This window comes from Salmo salar, chromosome 04, assembly GCF_965601325.2.
Source record: "Salmo salar chromosome 04, fSalSal1, whole genome shotgun sequence".
NCBI lineage: Eukaryota > Metazoa > Chordata > Actinopteri > Salmoniformes > Salmonidae > Salmo > Salmo salar.
Genome location: NC_138294.1, coordinates 52,962,231 through 52,980,071, shown reverse-complemented (window position 1 = coordinate 52,980,071; position 17,841 = coordinate 52,962,231). Strand labels below are relative to the sequence as shown.

The 17,841-nt window shown below is 40.7% G+C and overlaps 2 protein-coding genes across 9 annotated transcripts in view; both read right to left on the bottom strand.

Annotated features, from left to right (window-relative positions):
- LOC106603288 (neurofibromin) overlaps nt 1-312 on the bottom strand; it is a 74,600-nt gene extending 74,288 nt beyond the window's left edge. For all 6 annotated transcript variants that reach the window (XM_082974549.1, XM_082974552.1, XM_082974553.1 and 3 more), the window contains exon 1: nt 44-312. In XM_082974549.1, the coding sequence (XP_082830675.1) occupies nt 44-103 (60 nt within the window). In that variant the 5' untranslated portion in view covers nt 104-312. The remainder of the gene's footprint in view (nt 1-43) is intronic.
- A 7,385-nt stretch (nt 313-7,697) lies between these two features.
- On the bottom strand, nt 7,698-15,508 carry LOC106603287 (galectin-9). 3 transcript variants are annotated; one of them, XM_014196745.3, is made up of 11 exons: nt 15,350-15,508; nt 13,667-13,755; nt 12,547-12,754; nt 12,248-12,373; nt 11,877-11,918; nt 11,594-11,668; nt 11,371-11,409; nt 11,125-11,157; nt 10,922-11,010; nt 8,374-8,530; nt 7,698-8,180 (listed from the first exon to the last, which is right to left on the bottom strand). In XM_014196745.3, the coding sequence occupies exons 1-11, from the start codon at nt 15,410-15,412 to the stop codon at nt 8,034-8,036; spliced, it is 1,068 nt and encodes a 355-aa protein (XP_014052220.2). In that variant the 5' UTR covers nt 15,413-15,508; the 3' UTR covers nt 7,698-8,033. The 3 variants fall into 3 exon arrangements, with proteins under 3 accessions (XP_014052220.2, XP_014052223.2, XP_014052221.2); XM_014196748.3 differs by lacking the exon at nt 15,350-15,508 and adding an exon at nt 13,951-14,115; XM_014196746.3 differs by lacking the exon at nt 11,594-11,668.
- Between the last annotated feature and the right edge of the window lie 2,333 nt (nt 15,509-17,841).

The window sequence follows — 17,841 nt, the reverse complement described above, 5'->3', positions numbered from 1 at the left end:
ACAAGGCAGAGGCACAATGTCTGATACAATGTGTTATTCTTACCTGCTCGTCGAATCTACTAATTACGGCCTGAACCCATTCCACGGGTTTATGCGCCGCCATGGCCGGCCGGGTGTGAGCCGCGATGGGCCACCTGAATTATCCGTATAAATAATGATTCCTCTGCTATTTACAACCAGTTAATGCTCAAAATCCGATGTTGATGTGGTTATTTTCTTTATTTTAGCAGACACACTACCATGTCGCCATGACAGTACCGGAAGTTTGAATCCTCCTTCTCAATGAAATGAAGCAGCACTGATGCTGCTTTGAGAAACAGCTAACATTACTGCGCGTGCGTTGCAAGAATCTTTGCGGCGACAAGTATGAATGTAAAAACGGGGGATTGGACCGATGCCGTTTGTTTTCATCAATGACAGGCTTTAGATAAGAAACCGGTGATGTCACACTGCCTTATGATTTTAGATACAGAAGAAACAGAACCATAAACATTTTGCAGTTACATTATAAGAAAAATGCATGGTAACAGTAGACCAGATAGCCATTCGATCTGTGTACATCATCAATATGTACAATATAATACTCCAGTCCGTAATATGTGCAGGTATTCTATGCTGTTGTGTAACCTTTTTTTCCTGTTATGTCCCTCCCTTCCTCTTTTCTCCCAGGAAATAATTCAATGTTCATATTTAAGAAAGGATAATGGGCTTGTCTTTAAACCTATGAATGATCTCTTAGCAGATTGTTCCTTAGAAAATATATTTCTCTCATTCACCTACAGATGAGCCTACAGTATGAATAGAGTAGCCTACTGGCTGCTATTTGTGAATATGTCTGTGGAGTGAGGAGTGGGGGGGCTGAATGCGTGAGAAAGGGGGAGGGAGTTTCTTAATAGCTAATGATATATATTTTTTTAAAAGGTATGTTTTACCTATATTTATCTCGGCAAGTCAGTTAATGTCCATGGGACGGTTGAGCTAACGTAGGCTAATGCGATTAGCATGAGGTTGTAAGTAACAAGAATATTTCCCAGGGCATAGACATATCTGATATTGGGAGAAAGCTTACATGCTTGTTAATCTAACTGCACTGTCCAATTTACAGTAGCTATTACAGCTATTGTTTGAGGATAGTGCCCAATTTTGAACATGAAAAGTTATTAATAAACAAATTAGGCACATTTGGGCAGTCTTGATACAAAATGTTGAACAGAAATGAAATGGTTCATTGGATCAGTCTAAAACTTTGCACATACACTGCTGCCATCTGGGCCTCGCACCTGGCTGGAATAATACATTATGGCCTTTCTCTTGCATTTTAAAGATGGTACAAACAAAATACAAAAGAAGGTTAGTTATTTCTTTGTATTTTCTTCTACCAGATCTATTGTGTTATATTCTCCTACCATTCTTTCACATTTCCACACACTTCAAAGTGTTTCCTTTCAAATGGTACCAAGAATATGCATATCCTTGCTTCAGGGCCTGAGCTACAGGCAGTTAGATTTGGGTATGTAATATTAGGCGAAAATTTGGAAAAAAGGGTGAATCCTTAAGAGGACTACCTGCCGCCCCAATTGGTAAAGTCGGAAGTTCTGTATCTAGTGTTACATAATATACATTGTGTTTCTTATGACAACCTTATGACACAGTCTATCCATTGCATAAGAACAATTATTGTTTACCTATATAACAATTTCAATGATTTTACTGAGCTACAGTTCCTATAAGGAAATCAGTCAATTGAAATGAATTCATTAGGCCCTAATCTATGGATTTCACATGACTGGGCAGAGAAGCGCAGCCATGGGTGGGCCTGGGAGGGCATAGGCCCACCTACTTGGGAGCCAGGCCTACCCACTCAGAATTAGTTTTTCCCCGCAAAAGGGCTTTATTACAGACAGAAATACTCCTCAGTTTCATCAGCTGTCCGGGTGGCTGGTCTCAGACGATCCCGCATGTAAAGAAGTTGGATGTGGAAGTCCTGGGCTGGTGTGGTTACATGTGCTTGTGATGTACTGCCAAATTCTCTAAAATTACATTGGAGGTGGCTTATGGTAAAGAAATGAACATACTATTTTCTGGCAATAGCTCTGTTGGACATTCCTGCAGTCAGCATGCCAATTGCACACTCCCTCAAAACTTGAGACATCTGTGGAATTGTGTTGTGTGGTAAAACTGAACTTTTTAGAGTGGCATTTTATTGTCTCCAGCACAAAGTGCATCTGTGTAATGATAATGCTGTTTAATCATCTTCTTGATATGCCACACCTGTCAAGTGGATGGATTATCTTGACAAAGGAGAAATGCTCACTAACAGGGAGGTAAACAAATGTGTGCCCAAAATTTAAGAGAAATAAGCTTTTTGTACATATGGAAAATGTATGGGATATTTTATTTCAGCTCATAAAACATGGGACCAACACTTTACATGTTGCATTTATCAAAGCCAAAGCTTGATTTGCTTTGTAGTAAGTAGTTAGCTAAAATGCTAAAGTTGTCCGTGATGAAATTCAAACACGTAACTTTTGGGTTGCTAGTAAGTAACATTCTATCAATCTTATGTAACCACACCAAACATAACATACCAATTTGAGTGTCCCGGATTTACGTTTACTATGTTACTAGTCTATAAAATCAGAGGTGTGTTCAGTTCGCTTGATCGTTTGCTACGTTGCAGAACGGTTTGTACTGAAGTACACGTTTCCCCAAAACGTCCTTGTACGTTCTTGAACAGACTTCGAGGTGCATTTGCTCCCTTTTGGTGGGTGTGGCTTGAAACAATGAGTGATGCGTTTAAAGAGAGGTGACCATGCTGACAGCGTCCCCAACCTCCCTGGTTTTCAACTGGTAGTTCACTACATCACCGTTTCCGTTCAATTAAACATTCCAGAACATTAAAAACGTACTGAGAGCAGTCCACTCGAACACACCGACATTGAGCAAAATAGTACGCAGCATCATCTGGATATGTATGCAACAAAAGTTCAACATTCACCTTCTGCTACCATTTCTGTCAAGCCGTCTACGCATACAGTTTGACGCATACGTCAACGTATGCACCACACCGAACGCACTGCAACTGCTTCTGCAACGCAATGCTGCAAGGAAAACGCAGCGTTTAATTGGAAATGAATGTAATACTGGTGTACCAAAATGCAATGAGCTGTCGGTGTGTTCGAAGCGCTCAAAACCACAAGAGGAGACGCAGTCAACAGCGTCAATTCCCATACACTGCAGCATATGCCAATTTAAATTGTCATGAGAATCCATATAAACAGTTGTATTTGTTATGTTCGCTATGCAGCCCTTGTATATTTGACTAATTGAGCAACGTCAGCGTATTTCCAGGCACTATAGTTTAATTTAGACTAAACAGTATCCTCAATCCAGAATGACTGGATTTATCACCACTTTAGGGCATCACTATGGTGCCGCCAAAAGAGGGCAGGTTGAGAACGTTCATAATAACCGCATGACGCGACCGAGTGACAGAGGTGCAACCTAATAGACCTTTTTCCAGTACACGACACCCTGACATCAGGCAGAGATATACGTGACTCTTGGCGGCAGTAAGAAAGCCATCGCAATCTGCGCCCATTCAACATAGCCTAGATTTACGTTTTTATTACTTCTAAACAAAATACGTTTTTGGGGTTCTCATATGCTTACAATTATGTTTTAATTCTTGCTTTAACGCTCCGATCATTTCCAACAGATTCACTGCATTTTGGTACCCCAGAATTACATTAATTTCCAATGAAATGGCTGCGTTTGCCTCAGCATTGCGTTGCACAGGCAGTTACAGTGCGTTCGGTGTGGTGCATACTGAATGCGTCAAACTGTATGCGGAGGCATCTTGACAGAAATGGTGGCAGAAGGTGAATGTGGAACTTTTGTTGTATACATATCCAGATTATATGCTGATGATATGCTATCCAGCTGCATACTATTTTGCGCAATGATTCTGTCGGTGTGATCGAAGCGTAAGATTATATTTGGTTGTGATCTTTGCAAATAAACTACTTTAAATGCAGCAGTTGTTAGCTAGAATGCCAACGCTCATTGATATTGGCTATTGCAAAAGCTAGCCAAAGAGCCATTTTTTTTATAAGTATAATGCAATTGATTTGCGATGATGAGACAAACATTATATTAAGCAGGACATTCATACGAGCCTTAAAATCCAATTATAATCCAAAAGAAGTGTGAAATGCACTCATAAGCCACATGGAAATAGAAGCTTTTTCTGCTGCCGTTCTATAGTGATGAGTGAGAACGTTACAGACGCACAAATATCCTACCGCTCCAAAAATGCTAACCTCCACTGTTATTGTAATGGTGAGAGGTTAGCATGTCTTGGGGGTATGATATTTGTGCGTCTGTAACTTTCTCACTCAACATTATTCACGATTCATTCAGGACTAGCCGTAATCATGGTAGCATCCACATGAATGTAAAGTGTTTAGAAACACATTATATTCTTATTTACAATAAAAGTGACTCCAAAATGACAATACATTATTTATCATTCATTTCTATTGGGCACAAAATAATCTGAAACACAAGCAAAACAAACAGCAAATGCAACCAAACAAGTTTGTAGAGTCACAAGCTTGATGTAATCATTGCGTGCTAGGAATATGGGACAAAACACTGAATTATTGACTACTTTAATACACATATAAGTGAATTTGTCCCAATACGTTTAGTCCCCTAAAAATGGGGGACAATGTACAAAAAGTGCTGTAATTTCTAAACGGTTCACCTGCTATAGAGGAAAATACCCTCAAATTAAAGTTGACAGTCTGCACTTTGACCTCATAGTCATTGTATCATTTAAAATCCAAAGTGTTGGAGTACGGAGCCAAAACAACAAAATAGTCACTGTCCCAATACTTTTGGAGCTCACTGTATCTACTGCTGTACATACCATTCTTAATATCGTGTAAATTAAATTCTGTTACAGTGCTATTTGGGTTGTTAATTAGAGTCGTTCTAAATGTCTTTATTTATTTGTATTATTTGTGTACTTGATTGACATTTTACTGCATTGTTAGGAGCCAGTAACATAAGCATTTCACTGCATCCGCCCTAACATCTACTAAACAGTGTAGGCGACCAATAAACTTTGATTTGACATACTTTGTCATCCAAATTTGTTGACATGTAATGTTACCATGCTTTGACCCTGTGTGAAGGGGCTCTTTGTGAATAAGATGCCATTTTGGTTTCCTCAGAAAGCATATCAAATCACATGCTGCAAAATGAACTAATTTCACTAATCTAAAGAATGTTGCATAGGCATCTGTTTTAGTGAAAGAAAGGCCAACTTGTGCAGCACTGGTCTAAATCATTTTGGTACAACCAGGCAGTCATGGGCAGCTCCAGGGAGGGGCAAGACAGTGCTGAAGCCCTGTAAAGAATAGGCCTAGCACCCCCAGGAAAGAATGTACAGTGGGGCAAAAAACGTATTTAGTCAGCCACCAATTGTGCAAGTTATCCCACTTAAAAAGATGAGAGAGGCCTGTAATTTTCATCATAGGTACACTTCAACTATGACAGACAAAATGAGAAAAAAAATCCAGAAAATCACATTGTAGGATTTTTAATGAATTTATTTGCAAGTTATGGTGGAAAATAAGTATTTATACATGCACGAATGAACACCATAGATTGAAAGCACCCCTACGCAACCACCAAGCTACCTCTTAAATAGCGCAGTGAAAAATGACTGGTGGCAGTAAGGATGGAGGGCTGCCAGGAGGCCTACAGATGAAAAGGATGGCTAAAAGGTACTTTGTGAGAGAAAAAAAATATACACTACCAGCCAAAGGTTTTAGAACACCTACTCATTCCAGGATTTGTCTTTATTTTTACTATTTTCAACGTTGTAGAATAATAGTGAAAACATCAAAACTATGAAATAACACATATGGAATCATGTAGTAACCAAAAAAGTGTTAAACAAATCAAAATATATGTCATATTTGAGATTGGTCAAATAGCCACCCTTTGCCTTGATTACAGCTTTGCACACTCTTGGCATTCTCTCAACTAGCTTCATGAGGTAGTCACCTGGAATGCATTTCAATTAACAGGTGTGCCTTCTTAAAAGTTTGTGGAGGCAATCAGTTGTGTTGTGATAAGGTAGGGATAAGGCAGAAGACAGAAGATAGCCCTATTTGGTAAAATACCAAATAAGCAAAGAGAAATGACAGTCCATCATTACTTTAAGACATGAAGGTCAGTCAATACGGAACATTTCAAGAACTTTGAAAGTTTCTTCAAGTGCAGTCACAAAAACCATCAAGCGCTATGATGAAACTGGCTCTTATGAGGACCGCCACAGGAATGGGAGACCCAGAGTTACCTCTGCTGCAGAGGATAAGTTCATTAGAGGTACCAGCTTCAGAAATTGCAGCCCAAATATATGCTTCATAGAGTTCAAATAACAGACACATTTCAACATCAACTCTTCAGAGGAGACTGTGTGACTCAGGCCTTCATGGTCGAATTGCTGCAAAGAACCCACTATTAAAGGACACCAATAATAAGAAGAGACACGAGCAATGGACATTAGACCGGTGGAAATTTGTCCTTTGGTCTGGAGTCTGTTCTGGAGTCCAAATTGGAGACTTTTGGTTCCAACCGCCGTGTCTTTGTAAGATGCGATGTGGGTGAACAGATGATCTCCGCATGTGTATTTCCCACCGTAAAGCATGGAGGAGGTGTTAGGGTGTGGGGGTGCTTTGCTGGTGACACTGTCTGTGATTTATTTAGAATTCAAGGCACACTTAACCAGCATGGCTACCACAGCATTCTGCAGCGATACGCCATTCCATTTGGTTTGGTTTTAGTGGGACTATCATTTGTTTTTCAACAGGACAATGACCCAACACAACTCCAGGCTGTGTAAGGGCTATTTTACCAAGAAGAAGAGTGATGGAGTGCTGCATCAGATGACCTGGCTTCCACAATCCCCCAACCTCAACCAAGTTGAGATGGTTTGGACTGAGTCGGACCGCAGAGTGAAGAAAAAGCAGCCAACAAGTGCTCAGCATATGTGGGAACTCCTTCAAGACTGTTGGAAAAGGATTTCAGCTGAAGCTGGCTGAGAGAATGCCAAGAGTGTGCAAAGCTGTCATCAGGCAAAGGGTGGCTATTTGAACAATCTGAGATACCAAATATATTTAGATTTTTTGGTTACTACATGATTCCATATGTGTTATTTCAGAGTTTATGTCTTCACTATTATTCTACAATGTAGAAAATTGTCAAAATAAAGAAAAACCCTTGAATGAGTAGGTGTTCTAAAACTTTTGACCGGTAGTGTATATCACCAATTGACCTCTGCTGGTGGCTTCAGATTTGTCAGCTTGCTTGTAGCAGCAAGTGAGGGGAATCTGTAGATGAGGATGAATTAGACCAGACATCCCAGCCAGAGCAATCTGTCGACCGGCCTACTAGCCTATTTCTAACCACCTGGAACTCCCAGTCATTTGAATACACTTCATGTAATTATAATGATTCACAGCACCGTTAATGTCATCAGTATTTACTTTGTCAAAATCCTCAGAATTGAGCTTTTAATAAAAAATCTGAACCCTCCCACTAAAATCTAAAACAGGACAAAGTTAGTAATTTTATCTGATCCTCTCTGCCCCCCAGCGGTGATGTAGAATTATGACAACATCTTAGTTCCAATATTGAAGTTTATTTGCTGTGGAAACATTGTCAGTACAGAGAGAACAGACATACAGTAAGTATGTTGAATTTGATAAATAGAAGAAAATATTTTACATATTCTATTCTAAATTAAAATGTTTATGAAATAAGATCAAATATTAATTAAAACATCTTGCCCAACATGATAGCAACATAGCAAAACGCCAGTTTTTCAACACAGAAAATGTCCACACACAGAAGACATGATTTCTCACCCATCGGTCTTTATAATGTCCTGATCAGATCCTACCCCCTTTGACCTTAGTGTATGTAACTCAAACCATAACAGAAGACAGAGTCATTACTTAGACCAGCACAGAGGACAGGCTCACGTCCCCTTCCACCTCCAGGATATCTATCTCCTGGAGCAGGAAGTGGCGGTGGTTGTAGCTGAACATCTGGACTCCATTCACCATCACCCTGTAGCACTTGGTGTCACACATAATGGTCACCTGAAACAGAGAGCCTGACATGAGTGCTGAGTTCATCCAAGGAAAAGCACACGGTACCACTGCAGCTAAAACACATTCAGAACTAATTTCAGCTCAAATTCTTACAAAATTCACAATTTTTTTTTAAAAACAACGTTAAAATATAGCTAGCTTCCATAATACAGTGTACAATCAGGTATAATGGAGTTTATACCGTAAAAGGCTGGCCTCTGTAGAAGGGCATGCCCCCTGTCCTCTCCTCTGGACCCCACTGTTCCTTCAGGAGACTATTACGCACGACAATGTTCTCATTAAACCTGGGGTTGAAGTGAAGCGCCACCCCCGAGTTGAAACGCAGGTTAACACAGAACCTGGAACCATAAAGACCATGATCATGGTTATAAGGCTTGGCCAGGAATGTCATGTTAGATTACCAAATAAATGAATGCTCTGTGGTAGATACAGGAAAGGGTGTGCAAAGGTAAGCCTAAAAAGAGTATCACCCTTTGTCACGCCCTGGCCATAGAGAGGGTTTTGTTCTCTATTTTGGTTAGGCCAGGGTGTGACTAGGGTGGGCCTTCTATGTTCCGTTTTCTATGATTTGTGTATTTCTTTGTTTTGGCCGGGTATGGCTCTCAATCAGGGACAGCTGTCTATCATTGTCTCTGATTGGGAGCCATACTTAGGTAGCCTTTTCCCACAGGGTTTTTGTGGGTAGTTGTTTTCTGTCTTGTGTTTTTCACCTGACAGCGCTGTTGCGCTTTGTTCCGCTTTGTTTTTGATTCAGTGTTCAGAACTAATAAACATGATGAACACGTACCACGCTGCACCTTGGTCCTCTCCTTGCAACAACCGTTACACCCTTACCTATGTCGGCCATTGATATGCTGAAGGAATGACATAGTACTGTATACAGTGGGGGAAAAAAGTATTTGATCCCCTGCTGATTTTGTACGTTTGCCCACTTACAAAGAAATGATCAGTCTATAATTTTAATGGTAGGTTTATTTGAACAGTGAGAGACAGAATAACAACAAAATAATCCAGAAAAACGCGTGTCAAAAATGTTATACAATTATTTGCATTTTAATGAGGGAAATAAGTATTTGACCCCTCTGCAAAACATGACTTAGTACTTGGTGGCAAAACCCTTGTTGGCAATCACAGAGATCAGACGTTTCTTGTAGTTGGCCACCAGGTTTGCACACATCTCAGGAAAGATTTTGTCCCACTCCTCTTTGCAGATCTTCTCCAAGTCATTAAGGTTTCGAGGCTGACATTTGGCAACTCGAACCTTCAGCTCCCTCCACAGATATTCTATGGGATTAAGGTCTGGAGACTGGCTAGGCCACTCCAGGACCTTAATGTGCTTCTTCTTGAGCCACTCCTTTGTTGTCTTGGCCGTGTGTTTTGGGTCATTGTCATGATGGAATACCCATCCACGACCCATTTTCAATGCCCTGGCTGAGGGAAGGAGGTTCTCACCCACGATTTGACGGTACATGGCCCCGTCCATCGTCCCTTTGATGCGGTGAAGTTGTCCTGTCCCCTTAGCAGAAAAACACCCCCAAAGCATAATGTTTCCACCTCCATGTTTGACGGTGGAGATGGTGTTCTTGGGGTCATAGGCAGCATTCCTCCTCCTCCAAACACGGCGAGTTGAGTTGATGCCAAAGAGCTCATTTTTGGTCTCATCTGACCACAACACTTTCACCCAGTTGTCCACTGAATCATTCAGATGTTCATTGGAAAACTTCAGACAGGCATGTATATGTATTCTTGAGCAGGGGGACCTTGCGGGCGCTGCAGGATTTCAGTCCTTCACGGCGTAGTGTGTTACCAATTGTTTTCTTGGTGACTATGGTCCCAGCTGCCTTGAGATCATTGACAAGATCCTCCCGTGTAGTTCTGCGCTGATTCCTCACCGTTCTCATGATCATTGCAACCCCACGAGGTGAGATATTGCATGGAGCCCCAGGCCGAGGGACAGTTCTTCTGTGTTTCTTCCATTTGCGAATAATCGCACCAAATGTTGTCACCTTCTCACCAAGCTGCTTGGCGATGGTCTTGTACCCCATTCCAACCTTGTGTAGGTCTACAATCTTGTCCCTGACGTCCTTGGAGAGCTCTTTGGTCTTGGCCATGGTGGAGAGTTTGGAATCTGATTGATTGATTGCTTCTGTGGACAGGTGTCTTTTTACAGGTAACAAGCTGCGGTTAGGAGCACTCCCTTTAAGAGTGTGCTCCTAATCTAAGCTCGTTACCTGTATAAAAGACACCTGGGAGCCAGAAATCTTTCTGATTGAGAGGGGGTCAAATACTTATTTCCCTCTTTAAAATGCAAATCAATTTATAACATTTGACATGCATTTTTCTGGATATTATTTTGTTGTTATTCTGTCTCTCACTGTTCAAATAAACCTACCATTAAAATTATAGACTGATCCTTTCTTTATCAGTGGGCAAACGTACAAAATCAGCAGGGGATCAAATACTTTTTCCCCCCACTGTAGCTCTCTAATGTACTGTTTCTAGAGAGGGAGCACTTTGCTGGCGGTGAGTGTTACACAATCGTGAAAGAAAATTTATGCAAATTATTTGGAGGGTGACAGACTAATCTAAAAAGGACCTTTTACCTTACCATCTATCTGTATTGTCTGTAATGTACAGGTACACGATTCATAGTACCAACTCCGATCCATAGCAGGTGACAAGCAAGTTAATAATGCAAGATGTGTTTAAAATGAGTAAGTGTTACTTACTTATCAGCGTTGTGGTTGACCACACCCTGGATGATGATGTTTCTGCCTGGATAAAGTCCACCTACTATTATATTTTTATATGGCACAACCTGAGAACACAGGATCCAACACCATATCACCCTAACAATCGGTTTCGATAGTACATAAATGAATGTAATTGTTCAGTCTGCACTTAGTCTGTAGGTCAAAGAAGGGGTACTTACAAGGATGGCTGGGGGGGTGTATGGAGGGGGTGTCTATAAAATAAACCTTGCACATTACCATCTGAAGAATAGCACCTTTCAGTACAGTCTCTAAAATACTTTAATCTTGTCAGAGCTTCAATTTCATTTCAGTTTTATTCATTATTATATATATCAATGATACAACTCCAATCAAATTCCTGATGTTGGCCTCCACTTTACACATTTTGAACTCTTAAAAAGTTGACTCATTTGAATGCAACGTACCTGAGCAAATCCTGGGGCGCAAAACGCAGCCGAGAAAGCCTACAAAACAAACAAACAGTTGTCAAACAAGAATCAAATTAAACAAGGAAACCATGATCAACCCTCAAAGATAAAATTGACTGAATGGAATGAATGAAATGCAGTCATCTTATGAAAACACCCACCACAAGGAAAAAAGCTAAATACACCAAATTAGCCTCCAACCCAGCATGCTATAATTTACCTGTGTGGCATTACACCATTGACGAGTTTTGGGACCTGATTTACTGTGACGAGATTTAGTTTGGTTCTGTTGACCCTGTAAATAAAATGTCTCTCTTGGGTTATGGCCTATGCTACTATTTTGTGAGGACACATATGTAGTAATGTGCTTAGTAGTAATGTGCTTATTACTAATTACAAGTGTTTCCATACAACTGCAGGCCTTATGTAAATCCAAATACTAAAACTCGTAACACTTGTATAACTAAGAATCCTGTTGATCAGTCTGTCTGGAGAATACTCACAATGTGTGGATGGACAGCATATCCTGGTTGGGGAGGAGGTGACTGGAGAAAAGAAAATACATTTCATTTCTCTGTGTAGGATATGGACAGACTCTTGGTCAGCACATGTAAGTCTGAATACTATTTACTTAATTGATTAAAGTAGGAACTGAGGGAAATACTTTTTGGGATGCTAAAAAGATGTCCAAAACATCCTTACAATCATTATACACTCCGACCATGAACATTGCAAGTTGCAACTTGTTTTGCCGACTGGGCAGCGTTCCAAACAACTGACCAAGATCAGCAAATCTGTCCTTGTTCAAGGCTGATCCTTTGGAACGCAAAGATGTACAGTATTCTCCCAAACGGAGGACCTGTCAGATACTCACTGTCACTGCAGGGTTGGAGAAGGCAATGGATTGGATCTCCACTCCCCCATCCACGGAGATGGTGTCCACGCTGGAGAATGACAGCCGGTGCAGGTACTCCATGAAGTGGGCACCATTCACAATCACCTGGGATAAGACAGGATTTAGGAGACAAAGAAATCTATGGCACATGGAGGAAAATTAATGAATAAGAATTCGAATCTATTTTGCTCTAGAACAGAGATACAATTCAATTCAATAAGTCCACAGTAAAAAAATAATAATTGCAGCCTAAGCATCAGTGATAAAAGTCTCCTGACCGAATATGAATCTCGGTTGACCAGGAACATGAGGGTAAAGTTGGCCCCCCGGGTCATGGATGCAGGGTATTCACGCTCCTCTGAGCCCCACTTAGAGTGCTGCATGGTGTTGCAGATCACAACGTCTTTGGAGCCATCATATCGGGGGTTGAAGTGGAGGGCTACGTCGGGATTTCCTCTTGAGCCACATTGCAAATTCACATGAAACCTACAGAGAGAAGAAAGGGGTGCATACAGTGGGGGGGAAAAGTATTTGATCCCCTGCTGATTTTGTACGTTTGCCCACTGATAAAGAAAGGATCAGTCTATAATTTTAATGGTAGGTTTATTTGAACAGTGAGAGACAGAATAACAACAAAAATATCCAGAAAAAACGCATGTCAAAAATGTTATAAATTGATTTGCATTTTAATGAGGGAAATAAGTATTTGACCCCCTCTCAATCAGAAAGATTTCTGGCTCCCAGGTGTCTTTTATACAGGTAACGAGCTGAGATTAGGAGCACACTCTTAAAGGGAGTGCTCCTAACCGCAGCTTGTTACCTGTAAAAAAGACACCTGTCCACAGAAGCAATCAATCAATCAGATTCCAAACTCTCCACCATGGCCAAGACCAAAGAGCTCTCCAAGGATGTCAGGGACAAGATTGTAGACCTACACAAGGCTGGAATGGGCTACAAGACCATCGCCAAGCAGCTTGGTGAGAAGATGACAACATTTGTTGCGATTATTCGCAAATGGAAGAAACACAAAATAACTATCAATATCCCTCGGCCTGGGGCTCCATGCAAGATCTCACCTCGTGGGGTTGCAATGATCATGAGAACGGTGAGGATAATTTTATAACATTTTTGACATGTGTTTTTCTGGATTATTTTGTTGTTATTCTGTCTCTCACTGTTCAAATAAACCTACCATTAAAATTATAGACTGATCATTTCTTTGTATGTGGGCAAACATACAAAATCAGCAGGGGATCAAATACTTTTTTCCCCCACTGTATTTTAAAGTGATTAGGTTTAACAAGATCCCTTCTGTGCTGATAGTGAGTGACAAGACTGAGCTGAAGGAGACATGGATGTCCTACAGTGAAAAATACATGTACTACTAGGTAGGTCTACCTCTGGGCTCCTGGCAGGACTCTCCCTGTCACAGTGATGGTCTTCCCCTCATGCAGAGCTCCCTGGATACAGCCAGTGAATGGCAATCTCTAGGGCATGAAGCAAAAAACAACACTTGACCAGGCTGGGTAGCTAATGTCGTTCACCAGTTTGTAACTAGGTAGTATGCCTGATAAGGCAAGGGACTTTGCAATAGACTTAGTTAAACTTTAAACGTTAACAATGGCCACATCAAGCATTGTGTAACCAATAACAATCTAAACGGTTATAGTTTCCTTTCTTACCTTCTTTCATTAATTATATTAATCACATACGTTTTTAGGTGTCAAAGGTAGGGTGACAATATGTCCTCTTTTTGGACCTAAAAAAATGCGTCCGGCTTGGATTTCTAAATCGCCCAAAATGTCCGAGATTCGGCTTTTGCTTTCTACAGTCGCCATTCATTGTGTGCGTTTTTGGGGTTTTGCATTGCTTTGACCTTTCTCTTTAGGTCCCGCCTTCTCACACGCCACCATTGGTGGGTCATGTAGGCCTACGCAAACATTGGTCAAACTGCATCTCAATCATTACCCTCACCATGGCAACAGCCAAGAGACATAGCAACTGCTTGCTTGTGTGACGACCCTCCCACTCTGTCTCCCGTATTCTCTTTTTGTTCTTGTTTCCTTGTTGGGATGCCGGTGGGCGGAGCTGGGAGGGTCGTCAGCTACATGGGAAACACCTGGGTCCGGGTGTGTCCCAGGATAAAGAGACCTCTTTCACATTCATGAGGAGGACTCTCTCCATGCAGACACCTTGTTGTTTTTGGTTGTTTGCTTTGGCACCTTTCAACACTCAGCATTATTACATTCAGGTATGCAAAACACGTCCTTACACTACTGATTACACACACCATTGTTAATTACTTAGTTACTTTATTTAATAAATATATATTTTGATACTCCTTGTCTCCACGTTGTCTCCCTTTTGTTGCGAACTCTGAGCCGGTTCGTAACACTTGTCAACAGTGGCACATGGCTCCAGAACAGCGTAAAAATGCCCAAACGCAAATGTAAATTCACAGACGATTTACAGAGCACATTCCCGTGTTTTCGTCTTGGTCGGGATCCGTGTGAAGCAGAATGCATGACCTGCAAAGCTGGCACGTACGTGTCAGTGTCAAATAAAGGCGCTAGCGACCTAGAAACCCACATAAGCTCCGCAAAACACAAAATTGCAGCTAAAGTAGAGTTCGTCAGGTAAATTTAACTGACTATTTTGTGAGAGCAGGTAAAACGGAAGATGCTGTTACTGCTGCGGAGGGAGTTTTTGCATTCCACAACACTAGGGTGACCATACGTCCTCTTTTTCCCGGACATGTCCTCTTTTTTGAAAACTAAAATATGGTCACCCTAGTCAAAGGTGGATATGAAAATGACAGGAAATATAGACAGACCTATTCAATATTTTTCAGTCCTGTTCTAGTCCACTAAACTCATCACTAACAGTCCCATTACACCTCATTTTATTGCATCGGATGTGCTAGTGTGTGCTGGGCTAGAATAAAAATGTGCAATCTGTGGGTCCAGAATATACAAATATTGTGCAACATTACACCAAAAATAAGCACCAAAATGACTCCCGAAACTCACATAATGTCGCCTAAAAAAATACATGTAAATACTGTCAAAGTAGAATTCTTACCGGATTGAAGAAGGGTTGTTGACAAGCCATGCTCCGATTGATGAAGCGTTGTTGACAAGCCATGCTCCAGTGTGGATCTGATCTGTCAGTTCGACTGTTAGGTGAATCTAGAGAGCGCAGCACATAGAGGTCCGGTGGTTCTCTTCTGCCACGTTCAAAACAACTGGGAACTCGGAAAAATACGAGAAGAAACCAATGACGTCAGTGATCTTCAGGTCGGAAAGTCTGACCTCTAGAAAGAGGCACAAGTTCCCCAGTTGGAATTCCGAGTTGGATAACCATCCAAATCGTTTTTTTCCCAGTCGGAGCTAGTATTTCTTCCGAGTTCCGAGTTGTTTTCAACACACTGATGTCGGAAGTCGGAGTTTTCAGGGTCCCCAGTTGTGTTGAACGTGGCATTCGTAAATTATTTATCTTTTGTTTCCTCTTCGGTAAGTTTCGTTTCTCTGATAATGACTCATGCGGTCATCGTTGTTTTACAGTGATTGAAACGCGGTCAAGCCATACGCTCTTTATTTTCCTGCTGAATTCAACACTTCGCTTATTTTTCGCGTCTTTTCTGGTGGGGAGACTGAGTGGGATGCACTCTCATGCACAGACCGAGACGATAGCAACAAATCATTCCAAGCAAACAGTTTGAACCGCACTTATTCAATCTTTCATAATCAAAATGATACCAAATCGTTAATTTCATTTTCGTGCCTTATCAAAAATGACTTTGATATCACAGGTTGAGGTCGCAGAGGCTGCAGTAGCCAAACGGGTATGCTGTTTAGCAAATGTTAAATTGTTAAAGCAAGAACACAGTCATGGCTTACAAACACCACACACACACACACACACACACACACACACACACACACACATTGAGCGAGTTGAGGTGACTAAACTGCTTGGATTGTAAACTCTTATGGTCAAAACATATTGATACAACAGTAGCTAAGATGGGGAGAAGTCTGTCCATAATAAAGCACTGCTCTGCCTTAACAGCACTATCAACAAGGCATGACCTACAGGCTCTTGTTTTGTCATACCTGGACTACTGTTCAGTCATGTGGTCAGGTGCCACAAAGAGGGATTTAGGAAAATTGCAATTAGCTCAGAACAGGGCAGCTGGCCCTTGGATGTACATAGAGAGGAAACAATAATATGCATGTTAATCTCTCCTGGCTCAAAGTAGAGGAGAGATTGACTTCATGACTACTGGTATTTGTGAGAGGTATTGTCATGTTGAAAGCACCAAGCTGTCTGTTTAAACGACTAGCACACAGCTCAGACACCCATGCAAACCCTACAAGACATGCCACCAGAGTAGAGGTCGACCGATTATTATTTTTCAAAACAGATACCGATTATTGGAGGACCAAAAAAAGACGATAGCGATTAATCAGCCGATTTTTATGTATATATTTGTAATAATGACAATTACAACAATATTGAATGAACAATGAGCACTTTTATTTTAACTTAATATAATACATAAATAAAATCAATTTAAGTCTCAAATAAATAATGAAACATGTTCAATTTGGTTTAAATAATGAAAAACAGTGTTGGAGAAGTGAAATATGTGCCATGTAAAAAAGCTAACGTTTAAGTTCCTTGCTCAGAACATGAGAACATATGAAAGCTGGTGGTTCTTTTAAACATGAGTCTTCAATATTCCCAGTTAAGAAGTTTTAGGTTGTAATTATTATAGGAATTATAGGACTATTTCTCTCTATACCATTTGTATTTCATATACCGTTTGACTATTGGATGTTCTTATAGGCACTATAGTACTGCCAGCCTAATCTCGGGAGTTGATGGGCTTAAAGTCATAAACAGCGCTGTGCTTCAAGCAATGCGAAGAGCTGCTGGCAAACGCAGGAAAGTGCAGTTTGAATGAATGCTCACGAGCCTGCTGCTGCCTACCACTGCTCAGACTGCTCAGACTGCTCTATCAAATATAAAATCATAGACTTAATTATAATACAATAAACACACAGAAATACGAGCCTTAGGGCATTAATATGGTCAAATCCGGAAACTATAATTTCGAAAACAATGTTTATTCTTTCAGTGAAATACTGAACCGTTACGTATTTTATCGAACAGGTGGCAACCCTAAGTCTAAATATTGCTGTTACATTGCACAACTTTTAATGTTATGTCATAATTATGTAAAATTCTGGCAAATTAATTACGGTCTTTGTTAGGAAGAAATGGTCTTCACACAGTTTGCAATGAGCCAGGAGGCCCAAACTGCTGCTCCCAAATACCCTGACTCTGCTTGCACTGAACGCAAGAGAAGTGACACAATTTCCCTAGTTAATATTGCCTGTTAACATTAATTTTTTTTAACTAAATATGCAGGTTTTAAAAAATATACTTGTGTATTGATTTTAAGAAAGGCATTGATGTTTATGGTTAGGTACATTGGTGCAACGATTGTGCTTTTTTTTGCGAATGCGCTGTGATTCGATGATAAATTAACAATGCAAAGTGAATAC

Excerpts from the sequence above, each read along its gene's own strand:
- LOC106603287 (XM_014196745.3), bottom strand. The coding sequence starts at position 15,412 with ATGGCTTGTCAACAACGCTTCATCAATCGGAGCATGGCTTGTCAACAA. Across the intron at positions 13,756-15,349 it reads AACAACCCTTCTTCAATCCG|AGATTGCCATTCACTGGCTG; the intron begins GTAAGAATTCTA and ends TTCATGCCCTAG. Across the intron at positions 11,669-11,876 it reads ATGCTGTCCATCCACACATT|GGTCAACAGAACCAAACTAA; the intron begins GTGAGTATTCTC and ends TTTTATTTACAG.